This window comes from Grammomys surdaster, unplaced genomic scaffold, assembly GCF_004785775.1.
Source record: "Grammomys surdaster isolate TR1022 unplaced genomic scaffold, NIH_TR_1.0 189, whole genome shotgun sequence".
In the NCBI taxonomy this organism is placed as follows: domain Eukaryota; kingdom Metazoa; phylum Chordata; class Mammalia; order Rodentia; family Muridae; genus Grammomys; species Grammomys surdaster.
The window spans coordinates 9,024,661-9,044,728 of NW_021604634.1; the positions used below are offsets into that span (position 1 = coordinate 9,024,661).

The 20,068-nt window shown below is 34.6% G+C and overlaps 1 protein-coding gene across 1 annotated transcript in view; it reads right to left on the reverse strand.

Moving 5' to 3' along the window:
* The window catches only part of Dok6 (docking protein 6), a 411,556-nt gene that overhangs the window by 241,136 nt on the left and 150,352 nt on the right, over window positions 1-20,068 (reverse strand). Inside the window, exon 3 of the mRNA XM_028768962.1 lies at window positions 478-592. Within this exon, the coding sequence (XP_028624795.1) occupies window positions 478-592 (115 nt within the window). The remainder of the gene's footprint in view (window positions 1-477; window positions 593-20,068) is intronic.

Below are 20,068 nucleotides of genomic sequence, written 5' to 3' on the forward strand. Positions count from 1 at the left end.
GATGCTAAAATACAATTGAAAATATATTGACTTATAGTAGTATTGAAATTCTATGAAAGCAACACATTACTCAAATTATGTTCTAAAGTGTCTTGAATGAGCTTCCTCATGTCAATGATACTGCTATACCAGAAAATGCTTCACGGCTATACTTTGTCAAACCCAGATTACAAGTCACAAGCTGATCCCAAATGTCTCCCAAATACTGTTTACTAAATTCTCAGAGCTTGAACCAAAGTCCGAAGAGACCTCAGAACTCCTGGGAACAAAGCTCCAGACAAAGACAAGATAGTAGAAATCCAAAACATGTGTTCCTACAGCATATCAGTATGTTGAACTTCTTACAAAGCTTTTTAACACACATTCTCATTACAATATGCCATCGTATTCAGACTTCCTTTGCCTTCATCTGTGTGAGTCATTGTCTCTGAAGCAACTCAATTTGCTCAAGCTGTAGATGGGTCTGAAATTGCTTACCTGACTCACAAGCAAATGTCTTTGACGTTTCGTCATGAAAGATAATTGCCACTGCATGTTTCTTTGTCTCTCGAGGCAGTCTGGTTATATTTTTGATGTTGTGCAGTTCAGTTACCTTAAAAGAGAAAAATATTTTTTCTTTTTACTTTTGAAGTCCTAGGGATAAGCCCCCAGGATCTTGTTTGTGCTAATAAAATATTAGACCACTGAACTACATCTCTAACAAGAAAGAATTTTTTATTTTAATGGATAGCATATGTGCTACATACAGTGCTTTAAACAAAATGACCAGTTATCAATACCCTAAGGCCCTATGCAGTTTCCAATGGGGCATTGTACTGTTTGAATTAACTCTATCCATACCAGTAAAAATGAAAACATAATGTCTTCCATTAGGCTTTCAGTTTTGGTTATATTTCATATTGATTGCTATATTTGAAATAGTCTAATCATAGTGCAAAATATCTTCATAGAGGCTGTGCTATTATTAAATTTGTATCCACAATAAAGCAATATTAATCTTGTACAAAGAGAGCTCTCCATTAAATATCTGTTGAATATTGATGAGATTTAATAACAAGTCTCTCCCCCAACACTCTCAGATCCAAACAAGATTAAGCTACACAGAAGCTAACATTGCCTATGAGATAAATAAAAGATTCAACATTCCAGGTGTCCAGTGTTTGAAAGAACAGTTTGGAATGTGTGTATCAAGAGTGAACACAAAAGACATACAGTTAATGATTGTTAGTTCTCTGATACCAAGAGCATTTCAGTCTGGGGCAGGGTATTAATGCATGCTGAACTTTCCTCCATGATGTTTTTGTTTAATTATTACAAACAAAAATAACAAAAAATTTGACAGTTTTGCACATGTGCATAGAACATTCTGATTACTCTTCCATCTATATTATATATTTTAATAGCCACATTACTAGTGTGGTAATAGGATTTTCCATATTTAGTAAAATTAGCATGTCTAGAATCTTGAACTTATACAACTTTGATGAAGTCCTGATGTATTGATATTAGCTCTACCCTTGTAAGAAAGATAAGAAACTTGATGATCAGAAAATTGAACAGTTAGTTAGGGTTTATATTGCTGCAATAAAAACACCACGATCCAAAAGCAAGTTGAGGATGAAAGGTTTTGTTTTGGTTTGGTTTTGGTTTTGGCTTATTTGTTGATTGGTTTACACTTCCAAATTGCTGTTCATCAATATAGGAGGTCAGGACAGGAACTCAAACAGGACAAGATGCTGGTGGCAAGAGCTGATGCAGATGCCATTGAGGGGTGCTGCTTACTAGCTTGGTTCCAATGGATTCCTCGGCCTGCTTTCTTATATAACCCAGGACAACCAGCATAGGGTTGGACAGGCTGGATCTTCCCATTGGTCAGTAATTGACGATACACCTTACTGCTGGATCTCATGGCAGTATTTCCTCTACTGAGGGTCCTTTCTCTCTTGATGACTCTAGCTTGTGTCGAGCTGACACACAAAACCAGCTAGTACAATGACTATCCAGTGCTACAGAGCCTAGTAAACAGGTGGAGCAGGTTTGGTTCTAATGTGCGGGTAGATACCCAACTTCTATTGTTATTGGTCTCTAGAGTGTGATGAATGTGAGGAGTATCTTCTTTGATAAAGTAACCTCTCTTTTGACTTACTAGTACAACAAAAAATGTGTTTATTTTATCATACTTGTTTCAATTGTTCTGGAGAAGACTAATGAAGGAAAAAAGCCTAATTCCATTCATAACTTAAAAACTATTAAACTCAACAGAGTTTAGATCCATTATACTTAGAACTATAAATATCAGTTTTGTAGTGCTTTAAGCAATATATACAGGCATATTTTATGTATTTCAAAATTTCTTCCTCATATTTGAAGATGCTACTGCTAATATTGACCAGGATTTCATAGTATAGACATAGTTAAAGTGATCACTTCCTGACCAAAACATGCACTTATATCATTTAAAATAACATAAACAAAATAAAATTATATAATTATCACTTTAAGAGGCATGTGCTCTACTTCTTATCTATTCTTTGAATATTTTTAGTGGCCGGAGTTTGTAATACAACATGCAAATCACTGTCAAATCCAAAAAATTATGATTTGATTTAAAAAATAATAAAAATAAGTTAAAAAAAGAGAATTCTCGTATATCATTATTGATGCTTACTTTTCTCTCTACTTATGATAATCTTAAGGTCAATATGCAGCATTAAAATGGTACAAATACTTTATACAGTTGTCCTTATGTATAAGCATGTATTTTTATATGTGCATAAAGACTCCATCTATTTATAAACCTTCTACCTATGTATCATCTGACTGAATGTCAGCAAGAAAAACGACACTCTAATTTCTTATTATTTCTGAGGAGTAACACTTTTTGGAGAAACAGGAAAATCCTTCTTTAGATAGGGTCTAATATATTATAGTTTAATCACATCAAAGCATGTCCTCACATAAGTTATAAATTGTGAATTTTAGAATGATTCAGTAATTGACTCAAATGATGTTTAAATCCAATTTTGTTCAAAGATAATAAATTGAAGTTCTATTTGAGAAGAGATATTATTTCCAAGCATTATCAACTTCACCTAAACAAATAATATTATCAAATATGAGTCTAAAACCAAGGAATATGTGTTTTTTAAGATTAATGTAAAATCTGAGTATATAGTCACATACTTCTATAGAGTTATTTACAATGTCTATATATACTAAACAACCAATATAAAAACACAATCTTGTAAGGAAATTTCAAAAATATTTATATTTAATAATGTAGAATAATACTTGAACTGTTTTATGGACTTTTATATTTTTTATTTTCATAACAAACCCAAGCAAAGAAAAGTAATAATCACATTTGAGATATGTCCTAGTGACTAAGGAATGCCTAACATCAGTGTGCCAAGCAATCTGACAATCTGATGCAGTTCAATAAAGTGCTTGCTCTACTGGAAAATTTGCATTTAGAAATACAGAAAGCCTTTTCAAGCAGACTCTGTTCCTATGGTTTCTGGAGTAAATCAGGTTTTCTTGATCAACAATATAGTGGCTTAAACTCTTTCACTTAAGAATTAAAAGAGAGTCCAGGAAAGAAAAGCACTAATGAGGAAATATAAACTTCTACTTTCTAAAAGATTCTCAATCCTACATATTTAGGTGAAGATCTAATACATTGAAAACACATGCCTTTAGTTTTCACTATAAATCTTATTTGAATTTACAATATTGTAAGCAATACTTGAAGAAGAAAAACTTTTCAAATAATTTCTAGTGCTTTAAAACAAAAATATGTCTATTATTATTCTAAAAACTGTCAAAGCAACATGAAAATAATTAAATTTGTGAAATCTTGGAGTTTTCAACAATAAAATCAGTAATTTTAAATTTATTTAAGAATTTCATATCTATTTCTGAAAATTGATTTTATTACATTTCTATGGCATCATAACATATTGATTGCATTTTAATCAAACTATTTAAGTAAATTATTTGAAGTAAACATGGAACTAGATAAGGAAAGTTACCTAGGCCTCAGTCAACAGGTGTATTGGTCAAAAATTTAAGACATTTACGTTTGACAAGTGTCAGAACGAACACTCAAATATAAACACATATAAATAAAGGGTTTTTTTGATTAGTTATATTATATGATTTTTACTTGGGAGTTTTGTCATTAGGTACTTTGTGGGCTTAAATAAACACATGTCAAAATGAAAGATAACCTTTCCTCTATGGCTATACAGAAGAAAGTCCATACTCTTTTAAGAAAAGACTTAGTTTTGGACACCAAAACCCACATTAGATGGATCCCAGCCTCTAATAACTCCAGCTTCTGGGGAATCCAACATCCTCTTCTGCCCTCCGTGGGCACTGCCCTCATGAGTGCTTGCATGCATGAGTGTGTGTGTGTGTGTGTGTGCGCGCACAAATGATAAAAGGTAAGATAAAGGATCTAGGAAAGATTTATGTTGCTTTCTTTCAATGTTTGAGAATTTCATGCATGAATACAATGTGTTTTGAGCAAATTTAACTGCTGTTCTCTCTGTTCCAACTACTCTGTCCTATTTAATACATGAGTTCTTACATGGCAACAGCAAAGATGTGGTTTGTATATTCTTGGCCCAGGGAGTGGCACAATAAAAGATGTGGCCCTGTTGGAGTAGGTGTGTCACTGTGGGTGTGAGGTGCATGGAGGCACATCCTCATAGAATCAGCAGGAAGGGGGATGAGATAGAGGGTTTCTTGGTAGGTAGGAAATGGGGAAAGGGGTAACATCTGAAATGTAAATAAAATATCCAATAAAAATTAATTTCAAAAAGAAATATATACATATCCTCATCCTAGCTGCCTGAAAGCAAGTATTCAGCTATCAGCCTTCAGATAAAGATGTAGAACTCTCAGCTCCTCCTGCTTTATGCTTGCCTGGTTGTTTCCATGCTCCTACCTTGATGATAATGAATTGAACCTCTGAACCTGAAAGGTAGCCCCAATTAATTGTTGTCCTAATAAGACTTGCCTTGCTCAGTGATATCTGTTCACAGCAGTAAAACCCTAACTAAGATGACAGGAATGCCACTTGGGGTTTATATAATAAATCAAATGGAAAATAAAGACAGCTTTACATTTTACCCCTTTATCCAAATAATGTCTCAACAGCATATACATATCATAATATATTAGAATTTAAACTTCCTCATTTATGCATTTAAAAGTAGTAGTAAGATCATTTCATGATGAAGAAATAGCATTTTAAAAATAAAAAGTTTCCCCAATAATGTAGATGTTATTATATTTTTGCAAAACTCTAAAATGTCTGTCTTGTTCCAGGACAACATAATGCTCTTTTCTTTTTCAGAATCTTGGCAATTGTAATATGTTATTTAGATTAAGTATATGTAAAGTCTCGCTCATTTTTTAGAGTTATAACAATAAACATCAAATAAAGAACATTTTAAGTAAACTGTGGCTATTGCACTTGTATTTGCCTATAAATTTGCCAAATAATCTTCCAATGTTTTAGCAAATAGGAGTCTGAATCATGTAAATACTTTTTACTTCCCTAGAACAAACTTGACTTATTATGGTTTTATATCATCTTGACCTGGACATTAAAAATATGCAAATTTATCAAATTGAAAATATCAACATTTTATTTTACAGCACAAAAATTCATTAGTCTCATGTGATATCACAAAATTCTGTAAGATTTTAGTTCTCAATCTCTATGATACTGATGACAATTCTCTCATATTTTAATTATCTTTTGAAAAACTCGTATTTCAACAATGTTTCTATAGTACAGTCAGTTGTTTCTGTGGAAGGTGAATTTAAGCGGTTTGTTTTTGAGAAAAATTAAGACAGATTACAAAGCCAGGGTGAACATACTGTGTCTATCACTCATCCCTTCGTTCAGGTGGGTGGTTTTGCTCGTTTTTAGGAAGTGACTCTTCTGAAGTGATTTCAGCAAACACATCAGTGCTTCTATGTACCCTAACATCAGCATGCAATGCTGGAGCACAGAGACTTTCCATCTGCTTAGACATTCATTCCAAGATCTGCACTGTGAAGTTAATGCTTAGTAAAAATGAAGATTTTTCACTGTTTTAATGTAATTATCTTTAAGCGAATTAAAATCGGTACACTTGTATATTTATATATGCAACTGCATGATTATAAAAAATAAAATTATTGCTACTGTCTAGGGAAACTCTCTTAATTAATGTTTTACCTATTTATTGCATTTACACAGAAAGATTTTAGCTGTAGTGTTGGAAAACTGTTCCTTCGGGAGCAACTGAGACACCCAAGTTCTGCATAAAACTCTTACTGGGACCTACAATACATTCTCTGTCATAAAGTTGTGTCACTATAATTGTTGAATATTCTCCAACTTCACCACTCATGACTCATTCAAACCCTCACTCTCTCTTCTGAGGTATTTTCGTTGTGGTCCATCAGCCCTCACTTTCATCACCTGTTCCCCTGTTTGTATACTACTATTTCTAAACTATTGGGAGGAGAGGCCCTTAGTCCTGTGAAGGCTCCATGCCCCAGTGTAGTGGAATGGATGGGCAGGGAGCCAGGAGTGGTTGCGTGGGTGGAGGAACATCCTCATAAAAGCAGGACAAGTGAAGATGGGATACAGGGATTGGGGTCAGGGACTGGGAAAGGGGATAACGTTTGAAATGTAAAAACAGAAAGAAAGAAAAAGAAAAAAGAAAAGAAAAGAAAAGAAAAGAAAAGAAAAGAAAGGAAAAGAAAAGAGTTCCCTCTTCGATAGTTACTAACTCTCAGTCAAAATTTCTAATCCAGAATTGTTCCTGCCTAAAAGAACTACAGGGATAAAAATGAAGAAGAGACTGAAGGAAATGCAGTCCAATGATTGGCCCAACTTGGGATTCATCTCGTAGGAGGTGGGTCAGGGAAAGGGGGGTAGGACTGGACACTATTACTGATGGTATAGTGTCCTTACAAACAGGAGCCTCGCATGGCTGGTCTCTGAGCAGCCCAACCAGTGGCTGACTTAGACAGATGCAGATACCTAAACAGAACCACTGGACTGAAGTCAGGGACTCCTGTGAATTAAGGGAATTAAGGGAATGAATTAAGGGAAGGATTTAAGAAACTGTAGAGGAAATCAACCCCATAGGAAGACCAATAGTTTTAACTAACCCAGACCCTAGGGAGCGTCCAGAGACAGAGCCACTAACCAGGAGCATACATGGGCCAGTCTGAGGTTCCTGGCACATATGTAGTAGAGAACTACCTGGTTATGCCTCAGTGGGAGAAGTGCTTAATATTTGAGCGACTTAAGGGTCAAAGGAAGGGTGAGGAATGGTGGTGAGGAGAGCTCCTTCTCAGAGGCAAGGGTGCAGAGGAATGGGATGAGAAACTGTGGGAGGGGGAAAGTAAGGAGAAGACAATGACTAGAATGTAAATAAATTAATAAATAATAATAATAAGCATCTCCCTCTTCAACAGGACTTAATGAATTTAAATGATAATTACTTATGTAAATCTAGTCTCATCTTTTTTTCTACCACTTTAACCCAAATATCCTAATTATCTTGAAAATAATAGTGTCATTTAAAGGACTTTTTTTTTTTAACAATTTACTTGATACTCATTTCTTTGAGTCAGATACAAAATCAGTCTTCAAAATTATGCAAGTCTTCCTGTTTTATTTTCCTGTTGTTGTGACAAACATTCTAGAGAAATAAGTTTTCTTTTTAATAGAAAGAAAGGGCTTTCTTCTCATTCACAGTTCAGGTGTACAGTACATCATGGGCAGGATGGCAAAGCAGCAGAAGCTTGAAGCAGTGGAATAGAATATTTACTATCAGTAAAAGAGATGAAAGAATGCAGTGCCCGGCCTACATTGTCTTTACACATCCCTTATTCCCCAGGGAGTAGTATTTCTCAGAATTAAGAAAAGGTCATCCCACATCAATTAAAGTCATCAAGATAATAATTTTCAGGTATGCCCGATAGCTTATCTTCCAATTAATGTTAACCATCACACTTTCTGAGAGATTTGTGCAAAGGAATAAATTGTTTCTAATGGCGTCTTTTATTTTGGAATTTCATCTCCACATACTAGGTGCAGTAATGAATCTGTATGAGTTCTGTTCATTTCATATTTTTGACTCAGTAGTTAAAGATAGTGATTCTATTAATTCATGACATCCATTTCTAATTCTTTATACAGACTTCAGCCCAGGATTTATTTACTGGGGGCTTTTGATCACTTTCTCTTCACTATGAATGCCGAAAGCAATGTTAAAAACATTTAGTGAAGCAAAAACACAAAAAGCATGACTATCTTTCTTGGGATGCATGCTCAGAGGAGAACATGTGTAGACATTTTAACAGTTATAAATAAACAGAAGACCAGATATCAGGGGAAAACTGTACTTAATTAAGAGTCCACACTGGTAAATTAGGTTGTACTAGGACTGTCAGTGAACCGAGGGGATTTGCTATGTGCTGAAAACAAGGTGATGTTTTCTCTCAATGACTCTTTGAGTTTTAAAATGACTTTATTTACATGAATAACATCATTTAGAATAAATAAATTAATAGCAATTACACAATTTAAAATTCATACTATTTATTTTATGTATCTTTGCTTTAGTTTGGTGGTCAATTAAACTAGATATTAGAATGTTATGTCAATATTGCTATTAAAAATTGTGAGTACCATTGTTAAGTATGACTATGTGACAAGTATAATCATTAAAAATATTAAAAAGTATCTCTTCACAGTATACTTCATGACAAGTAAGAAAAGATATCTACCCATATAAGTGTGTAAAACTCATGATAAACCTTATTGTCTCTGGAAAAGTTTATTTTTAGATTAAAAATAGATTCAAGTTAGCAGATAAATCACATTCTTCTTACTCATTCTCTCAATGAATATTATTTCTGTAATTTACTAATCTTTCCCAATTATTTCAATTGAGAAACTGTTTTAGTATTTTTGTTTTGTTTTGGTTTGGATTTTTTGAAAGCAAGAGTTTAGAGCTGAGTTTTATAAAATTTTGTTAGGATAGAAAAAATCAATTATTTAGTAAGAATATATGGGAATTGCATAGTTTATTATTATTACAATGATTATCTCAATTAATAAATGTCACTGTCTCTATATTCTCTTCCCAAGCTTTCATAATAATAATATAATATTTGCATAATTTCACACAGTTAAGTGATTCAGACACTTCATATACTTCAATAACTTCCTGATAAACTTTCCATTGAAATATTATTGCTGCTTTTCAACAACTGTATTTGCATCCATTTCCCAATAACTTAAACTTCCTTAAACTGAACTCTTTTCTCAGATAAATATGAATATCTTTCAATTAAAAATTGTAATCCATTCTTAAAGTCATTTATGAATATTCCAGAGTGTTCATTACTAATATCCACAATTTTTGTCTTCTATATATTTGGCCAATATGAATTATTTTAAATACTATACCACATTATATGATACAAATCTAGAAATGAGTCACTATGAATGCTATTTTGTTAGAACTGACACTATCTAAAATTTGACCTCTATGTCTATGTATATCTGAAAATTCAGCAACCACAAACTTAAAATACCAAAAACGTCTATTATGTCTTTATGGAGCATCTAAGCATTTTTTCTTATTATTTTTAAATCCCAATGCCATAATGATGTTTACATAGTATTTAGATGATAATAGGTATGACAAATAACTTAGAAAGTAAAGTATATGCAAAAGTGTATTGTGATAGTTTGTATATGCTTGGCCCATGGAGTGGCACTATTAGGTGTGGCCCTCTTGGAATAGGTGTGTCACGGTGGGTGCGGCTTATAAGACACCTTTCAGACGAAGATGTAGAACTTTCAGCTCCAGCTGTATCACGCCTGCCTGTATGCCACCATGTTCCTGCCTTGATGCTAATGGACTGAACCATTGAACCTGTAGGCCAGCCCCAATCAATGTCTTTTATAAGATTTGCCTTGGTCTTGGTGTCTGCGTACAGCAGTAAAACCCTAACTAAGACAGAAGTTGGTACCAGGGACTGGGGTATGGCTGTGATAGGCCTGACCAACCTTTTGTTTAGAAGACAGTCAATTTTGGAACTTTGAATTTGGAAAGCCACGCAATGCATCAAAGGGGCTTAATGGGTTATCCTAGTAGGAATATGGAAGACTTCATTGCACAGCGTGACTTGAATTATGGAAGCCTGGCTCTAGAGTTTTCAGAGGAGAAAAACTTTAATATGTGGCCAACAGACTGGTTTTGTGATATTTTGTTGAAGAATGTGGCTGCTTTTGGCCCTTGTCTGAAAAGTATACCTAAAGCTATGGTAAAGAGATTTATATTAATTGTATTGAGAAAGAAAGTCTCAGAAATGCCCAGTATAGACTGTTTTCTGGTTAAGTCTCATGAAGATTGTTTTTGAGCAAGCATAGCAAGCTTAGAAAGGAAAAATATAAAATATATGGTTTAAATATTAAAGGGACACCAGGAAGTAGAATGGAGCTGAATCCTATGTTCTAGGAGACAGCAGATTAAGGGATTAGGACTTTGGGGCAAGATCCTCCCCAGCTAAATTTAGATCCAGGCATGGTGGTACACATCTTGAATCCCAGGAGATATAGCCAAACAGATCTCTGAGTTCAATGCCAGCCTGGTACAGAACAAGTTCTAGGAGAAGAGAAGCTTAAGTCTAGGTGTGGTGGTAAACATCTTTAATTCTAGCATTGATAAAGTTGAAAAACGATGGGAGGGCATGTTCCAGCTCCAGCAAGCAGCAGAACTCAGCAGTTTCAGCCATTTGACTCTGGCTTTAGAGTCAAGAATAGAAGAGATTACTGGAACAATTGATGCTGGTTATCTGGAGCTAAGAAATTAGTGTTGATTTGGTGATTAAGAAGAGACCAGCATCACTGAGGTGCAATCTGGGAATTTTTTTTCTGAGAGCAAAAAGAATCTATGTTCCAGAGATAGCCAAGGTTGTACCTCATGCAGCAGCTGTACTCAGTAATGTGGAAGAGTCACCCAGGTGGTACTAGTTTTGAAGGGAAGAAGGCATCATGAAGAGCAGCTGAGACTTGGCACTAAGAGTCCATGTAAGGCCATTGGTGAAAGTGCAGCCTCAGTTACAGTTGACAGTCCAGTACTCAAGGGGTCATGCAAAGGAGTTGAGGCTTGACACCATGAAGAAAGCCTATGAGAGGCTATTGGTGAAGCCTAGTTGCAGTGGAAGACCCCAGTGTATTGAAGATGCCACTACCATGGGATGATCACCAAGAACTGCATTGGCAGTGGAGTGCATCAGCCAGAGAACTTAGAGTACTACAGAGGGCAGAGCTGGAGAAGTGATGCCAGTCCTTTAGAGAAGGTCAGAAGATCATGTGTGAATTCCAGATATTGAAACAAGAAGTAGTAATATTGAAATTGCCTTGGAGACCCCAAGATATTTGGGATGCTATTTGTTGAGGAAAGCTGCTAAGAGAGAGTAGAACCAGCCCAGGAAAAAGAAGTTTGTTACAGTCAAAAAAGATGAAAAAGGAGTTGGAGATCTGAAGACAGCTTTGACATCAGCCATAGAGATGCAGAGTTTGGAGTCTGCCCATCTTGTTTCCTGGCTAGCTCTGGGAATTATAGTTAAGTGACTGGATGAATTTCTGAAGAGACTTTGAACTTTGGACTTTTAACATTGTTGAGACTACTATAGGCTATGGGAACTTTCAATGATGGACTAAATGTATTTTGGATTATGCTATTTTTAAGTATGGCCCCGTAGACTCATATATTTGAACAAGCCTATGGGGGCCAGGGAGTAGAATGTGATGGTTTGTGTAAGCTCAGCCCAGGGATTGGCACTATTAGATTGTGTGGCCTTGTGGGAGTAGGTGTGTCACTGTGGGTGTGGGTTATCCAACTCTCTTCCTAGCTGCCTGGAAGCAAGTATTTTGCTAGCAGCCTTCAGATGAAGATATAGAACTCTCAGCTCCAGCTGTACCATACCTGCCTGGATGCCACCATGTTGTCGCCTTGATGATAATGGATTGAACCTCTGAATCTGTAAGCCAGCCCCAGTTAAATGTTATCCTTTGTAAGACTTGCCTTGGACATGGTGTCTGCTCACAGCAGTAAAACCCTAAGTAAGACATGTATATACATCACATTCAAGTTCTTTGCTTTTTTTATATGAGACCTAAGCACGTAAATATTTCCTCACTAAAATGGCATGGGTCCTCTATAGATACTAAGAAGTGGTAACAGAATGTTTCATATTCACTGTTGGCTGTCTACTCTACTCATTTTATAGCTCTGGTCTATTTGCTGTTTGCAGAACCCATCTTATCCACTTAATATACTCTTAATCAAATAGGGTTGTGCCTTACTGGGACAGTACAGGACATAATTCAGTGTTTCAATGCTAACTGTCTCCTAACTCAAGTGAGTTGAGGAAAGGCCCATGAAAATGTGTATCCAAACATTACTGGCCCTCAAATACATGTAAAACTGTGGGTATGGTGATACATGCTTGCGATCTTACTGCTGGGGAGATAGACACGTGAATTTCTGGGGCTCACTGACTAGAAAATTTAGCCTACCTGAGAGTTCCAGACTAATAAAATATCTGTCTCAAACTCCATAGTAATGACACTGCCCATTGAGTTCTGGACTCATAGCACACACACACACACACACACACACACACACACACACACACACACAAATTGAATGCCCAGGTCTTATTTCCAGAATCTTTTATGATGTCTTTGGAAAAAAGGTCTTTAATGTGGATATCATTAACTCTTGAATCTCGAGGTGACATGTGAAATTTAAAGCATGTCTCACCTATAGTAATCAGTGTCCTCATAAGATAAGTGCAGGAGAAGTTCAAAGGCCAAGACAGAAGAGAGATAATTTTGTGACGACAAAGGAAGATACCTTAATTTTAAATTCTACCTTCTAGACAATTAGGTTAAAATTAAATGATTTTAAGCTAAGAAGAATGTAAGAATTTGTTAGGCAAGACCTGGGAAAGCAATATAGTTTTATGTAATTATTTTATGATAACTTTTAACATTTTACCCCAAAGTTAAAATTCTTAAACAAAAACAAGATGAAAGACAGTCATAAAAATTTATATATACGCTATAGTCCTAACAAGGGATACATCTTTCTTTGCTTTATATACCCTTAAATAACTATGTTTATTTTTTCTTTGGTTTTTGTTAACAAACATCTCCCTGTAGCTCTCTCATGTGATTTCCCCAGAGCCTGAAAGAGTGACTGATGCACAGTCACAGGAAAGGTAGAGATCCACTCAGGCAGGACCTCCCTGTCAACAAGCTTTGTCAGAATTGTGCTCCTGTGGGAAAGACAGTGGCAAGGTGACAAACTATAAACCTTCTTTTCGAAAATGAACCTGCTAATATTTGATGGGGTCAACAGCAAGGCTGACCTGCTACTGAGCTGGTATGTTATCCTTTATTAGGGAGCTGGTTATAAGGAATGGGGGACATGTACCTGTAGAACGGGTCATTCAAAGATCAGGATGAGAAGGACTGAATGTTGCTCCAGAGAGTCTGGAGACACACTGTTATATAACCAACAATTGCTTTTACTTATAGTTTGATTATGTTAGTATAAAGCAGAAAAATGGTGTTATTTGGGACATGATATCAAAATGAAAAACTAAGCACAAGAACTCTGGGAAAACTTTCTTGAGTAGCATACACTCCCTTGAATAGAATTATCAGATTATATTCCAAATAATTGTTGGCAAAATTCTTTTTCTATCTTTCCATGATCTATGGTTTTAGACTACAAAGTTTTCATGGGGACATCACAAAACACTTGACTTATGTTTGAGTATATTATCTTGATTATTATTTTGTAGAAATTGGTTCTTAATGACATTTTTGGAATCAAGACATAGGAATACTCACGGAATAGCCAAGTTCAACATTTAAAGCATGTTTCTGTCATTGGGCAAAAACTAACATGGTATGACCAGAAGTATTGTAGAGATAGGACAGGATGGTTAGCATTAAAAAATATATATATATCTAGAGAGACTTTCTGTAAATGCTCTTACAGTTGTTGAACAGACACAAGATAGTCTGGAGAGATGGCTAGGCACACTTTCTGTCCCTCCAGAGAACACAAGTTTTGTTCCCTGCACCCATATCAGCTGGTTCACAACCTAGTCTGTAACACCAGCTCCAGGAGGATATTTCAGCTCTAGCTTCTGTGAGCATGAGTACTTGCATTCATAGATTCATTCACATAATTAAAAATAATAACAATCATTTAAAAATACACAGGAATATAATTATGTACAGATTCTGACTATTCATATTATAGCTGAGAAGTCTGAGCAAAATGAAACATGATAAAATATTGTATAATCCAATGAATAGTTTTCAAATTCATATCTTGGTTGCACAGACATGCTTCTAACTTGGCTCTTTGGGTATGATTATATAGCTGTTAAAAGTAGCATGGTAAAAGAAGGCATCATAAATAGTTTATATGTGGCTCCATTTCCCTAATACAATGCTAGTTTTTTAAAAATCAGAATCTATAGAAACATAATGATTCCTCCAGGAAATTATACTGGCAGGGAGAACAGGAAAGGAAAATGTGATCTTACAGTTAATTGCAGGAGATTAGATTAGCTCATATTTAAAAGGAAGTTAAGTGGCACATTTATCTCTTTCATAAGCAAACAGATGAAACCCTTAAAAATACAATTAATGTAGTCAAGACAATTTATGTCATCTAAGTAGACCAAAGCATATATATCTACTATAAACAGAAAAAGAAATGAACTTTTCTGGATATCTGGAGTACTTTTAAAATTGTAAAAGTAACAGGTTGCAGACATCCTTAGTAAATTCAAAAGGATAAAATTATTGCATTTTTATTGTTAACATAATTAAAATTAAGGTATGCATATTTAAATTAATAGTATATCCCTAAAGAATATGTGAGTTAATAGGTAATTGGAAGCTAAATAGAAGCTGGGCTGTGGTGGTGCACACCTTTAATCCCAGCACTTGGGAGGCAGAGACAAACGGATTTCTGAGTTCGAGGCCAGCCTGGTCTACAGAGTGAGTTCCAGGACAGCCAGAACTACACAGAGAAACCCTGTCTTGAAAAACCAAAAAAAAAAAAAAGAAGCTAAATAGAAAAATAAATGTTAAAGGCAAGAAACAATGAAATCAAGAAAAAAATTAATTAAGCCACAAGTAATAATACCAACCTCTAACAAGTTAGATAAGACAAGACAAAACAAAGGTAAACTAAATATCCAGTGAGAGAGAAATGAACAAGGATTCTAGTTACCACTGGAAAGCATGCACATTTGACTGTATACTAATATGGATATGCAAAATCATAAAATATTGGCATTGTTATCAAAAAATCCAGAAAAATTGAATATGAATATGTACATCTTCTAAAAGCCTATATCTACAAGATTTCAAAACAGAGTTTTATAAAAATTTTAAGAGATTGTGAGTTAATAGTTTTTGCAAAATATTTTAGAAAATAATGAATATATTTAGATCTTATAATAGTATTTTACTTTCAATCCAAAGTTAATTATTAAAAATATTTTATAAAGTATGGCTATGTTTTGCAATAGATCAAAACCCAAAACACAAATGTGAAAAGGCACTTATTATGAGAGAAAGTATAAAGACAAGAAAATGTATAAATATAATTCTCAAAATTTTAGATTAAATGAATGAGAGTGTTGCATGAATCTTTCAGGAAAAACATCATAAACAAAACCAACATTTCCTATGAGAAAATGATGTCTGTATAGAAATTACAGAACAGTTTCCATTAGGTCAGATATCATTTGCAAAAACCTATTCTATTTTAGGAATAAGCATCAGGGATCTTTTATCACAGGAAGGTTTATAAGGACGCTCTACATAGTGTCTCTGTTATGTATAGAAGAGAGCAGAAGAAGAAATTAAATTATCAATATTTTATGCATATAATTAGTAGAACATAGTCATTAACAAGTTACAGAAAGGTATAATATTTGTACATATATATGTATGTAACAACAATGGAAAAAGAGGTGATGAATTTGAAAGAGAGCATGAAATGCTATGTGGGAGGGTTTGAAGAATGGAAAGGGAAGTGAGAAATGATGGTATATCATAGCCTCAAAAGTTTAAAAAAATGATGCAAAAGAAGCTGTTAAAAGAGGGAAAGTATAGGTTATTAGAAAAGATTTTAAGATAATTTACAAAGGTAGGTCAATTGATTGTTAAGAGAACAGTTAGTCACACTATTAAATGACACATGCCAAGTTAAAATAAGTGGTTAACTCAAGGAACAAAATCATGTGAATTGTTAATGAGACAGGGAATGGCAAACTCAGAAGTGTGTGTGTGTGTACAATGTTATATAATACATTGGTTTATAAAAATCAAATTTTTAAGTATCAAAAATTTAACATACTATGAGCTACTGAAATTATTAAACAGGTAAAACATTTTCTGTTCAAGCTTGAGAACCCAGCTTTATACCCTCAGAATCAAAACTAGAGCTTTTTCTAGCAGCAAGTGTCTGAAAGTCCAGTGCTAGCAGAGGTAGGTACTGATGTTGTGCCTTGCTAACTAGATAACTGTAGATTCAGTAAGAATTCCTGCCTAGAAAGAAGGAAATGGAGGAAAATACACAACATCAACATCTGGTTTCCACATGTACATGGGTCTGTGAGCATACACAAGTACATAGCATACATCATGAACATACATGAACATAGATACATATATTCATAAGGCTAAGGTTCCTAACTCTGTGTTCATATATGGAAACTATGGATATGGAAAGCAAAAACACTAAAGTAAAAATCCAATGCTTATTGAATAAAATGTGTGGCCCTTGAGAACATAGGAAAAAAAACAACTGCAAAACAACAAAAATTAATTATCACTTTATTTGAAGGATGTAGAAAAAGAAGGAGATGGAGAAGGAGAAGGAGAGGACAAGGAAAAAGAAGGAGAAGGAGAAAGAAGGAGAAGGAGAAAAGAAAAAGATTCTGTTAATCCTTTTTTGTTATCAGGGAAAGGAAGAATAAGGCACAGTGAACCCAAAGCAGGGAATACATTATAGCAATTAGGTGGAAAGCCACGTCAGTATTTCCTTAAATTAGTATGAGTAAAAACAAGAAAGGATGAAGGTCCTAATACAACAGTACTTGTGTGAATGAATAATACTGAAAATATAAGACATCATCAAGATATATTCATACAAATCCTACATATACAAAGAGTTCTGCTGAGGGCATTAATGCATATCATCATAAGGTATTTAAGAATGCTCTGATTACTATTGCTTAAGAGAAATTCCTTCAAAAATGTCTAGTTTCATTAGGAGTTTCCAAAAGACTTTTCTCTACATTGTCACTGAATCAGTAATTCAAAATTTGGGAGGACTACCCTTCCTTGCTGACTTGGGGAGGGAGAAAATACCACGTCTAACCTTGGAGCAGAGTTCAGTTACTGCAGTCTATTTGGTGGGGAAGAAAGGCTAAACGATGAAGCCTCACTGCTACTCACACAACCTCTTTGTTCCCAGAAATTATGACTCTGAGACTTAATTATATATGACTAAACGCTTAGGCCATACACTTTGGCTTGTTCCCTGACTAGCTAATAACTTAATTACCTGTTTATTCTATTATAATTCCCACCATGTGGTTGATCATTTCTTCTGAGTTTCATGCAACTCTGTCCTTCAAAGTTCGGTGTGGATCTACCTGTTTATTCTATTCTATGAGTGCCACCTGGCTGATTACATCATTCTCAGTTTCATGCATCCCTCTCCTATTGTATTTGGGGCAAATCCTGCCACCCACAAACTCCCACATCACCCTCTACATGAACTCCCACCTCCTATTTCTTTCCTCAGCTCATTGGCCATAGGACTTTTTATTGACAGGTAATGGTTCCACACAGTGTGTAATGATTCTTTTTATAGAACTTGTCCCTGTAGCTGTGAAAGTCCTCCCACCTCCACCTCATGATGTGGCTTGAAGACATGGAAGATTCCTTTCAGAAGTTTAGGTTGCAAGCTCCTTCACCACTTAACTTCAGCCTTGTGAAACTCACAGATATACTTGGGCATGCTTTAACCTACAGAGTGTGTTAATAAATGAATGCCTCACCTCTGTCTATGATAATTGCTTACTCAGAAGAAGAAAATTTCACCTCAAATCTTGTCAGTGTTTTAACTTTGTATTAAATTCAGGTTGGCAGTTGGGATGAAATTAATTAGATCAGTTCACTTGTAGACTCCAACTGGACTAAGCTGCTTGCCTACCTCACACTAGACAAGCAAGTCTAGTTCTAAGATAGTCAAATACAAGTCAGAGGTTAATCTTTATAAAACTTTCTGAAAGGACAGGAAAAAAACTGTAAGAGAATAGTAGACTCCTGGAAATCAGGTTAAAGTTCACTTTCACTGTATACACCACACCTAAATTGGCTGAACTCGGATAGAAAAACAGAAACAGGATAATTATCTTATTATGGCAAATATTTCCAATATGTAAAACCTGTGTTTGTGTGTACTTGTTGGACTAGATAAAGAACACCTATCTCAAATATTTCCCCTGAATTAATAAAATCAAGTAAAATAGCCCAAATACTTAGTTTTTCTAAACACTATATAAACAGAATATATATCATTTCTTCAAATTATTTGAAGGTTGTAATTGTAGGATAAGAATACAAACATCTGCAAGCCATATAATACATTTCCCTGAGTCTCAAAGCCTACAGTACATTTAAAATGAGTCATTTTCTTGTCAATCAAATGTATTTTCTAGTTGCTCCTGAATAAGACAAGGATTGTTAAAAAGCCAATAGGATTTTTACTGTTGTTTTTATGACATTATTAACTTTAGAAAGTTGAAATAGTAAATCTATTAAAATAAATGCAAGGCATCATTGTTTTTTTAAGGAATAAAATATGCTAAGTAGGCATTTATAGTCAGGTAGAAAGTATTATTCAAGAAAATTTCTCATTATTGTATTTTCCAGTTTTAGACTATGGATGGATATGCATTCATTTCACAAAGGCAAAAAGCCATTTATTCTCCTGGACATAGCATTTCATATGTTATCTGTGCCTGATATTGCATAATTAGGCTGATATGACTGATGGACAAAAGTGGGAGCATTTTAAGAGCCAAAACCACTCAGAATATTCTGAAATTGTACTTGAAGGTATTAGGTCTGAATCTGTGAAATGTAGAAATGGTTCAGCAATAATAAAAATAGTGTCTAAATAGAATTGTAGTCCTGTATTTTCCTTTACATTATCTTTGATTTACCAAGCAAAATGACTCTTGAAATTAAAAGCTATCATTGTTATCCAAACGTGTTGAAATTTTACAGCTGGCATGAGTTGTTTTTCTGATTTCTTACATGTAGCCTCTGAAGCAGAAATATACTGAACAATGTGACCCTGTTACTTTTTATGTCTTATGAGCATTGTCTTCTCACTTTTTATACTAGGTTATTATTTGAATTTAGAGAGGGGAAATTTAAATTAGGCCATATTTTTTTTCTATAGAGGCCATTATAATAAGTTGCCTTGATAGAGAAAAAAGGCAGATTATTTAGAACTTAAATAAGGCTGAGAATGTAGTTTGAGGTTAGAGCAATTGATGAGCATGTGAAGGGCCTTGATTAAATCTCTTTTATCAAAATGAATAACCAAAATACTTTAATATTGTTTTCTAATGTAAATCACACTGCCATGTACTCTAAGTCCATTTTAAATTTATTGTACAATGAATTTGACCCACATTTATTGTAATGTGAAAGGTTATAGTAAAATCTCCCACTTAAAAAAGAATTTGGTTCCCAGGGATTTTTGAGCTACATGGAATAATCCTTACTGGAACTTCCTCAGATTTGGGGGAATTTTTCCCTGGCCTAAATTCAAATGCTGCATAGATAAAACTAAGCTCTGAATGCTTCCTAACATTTTTAGGTCACACCTTTGCAAATCTGTTCTGGTCT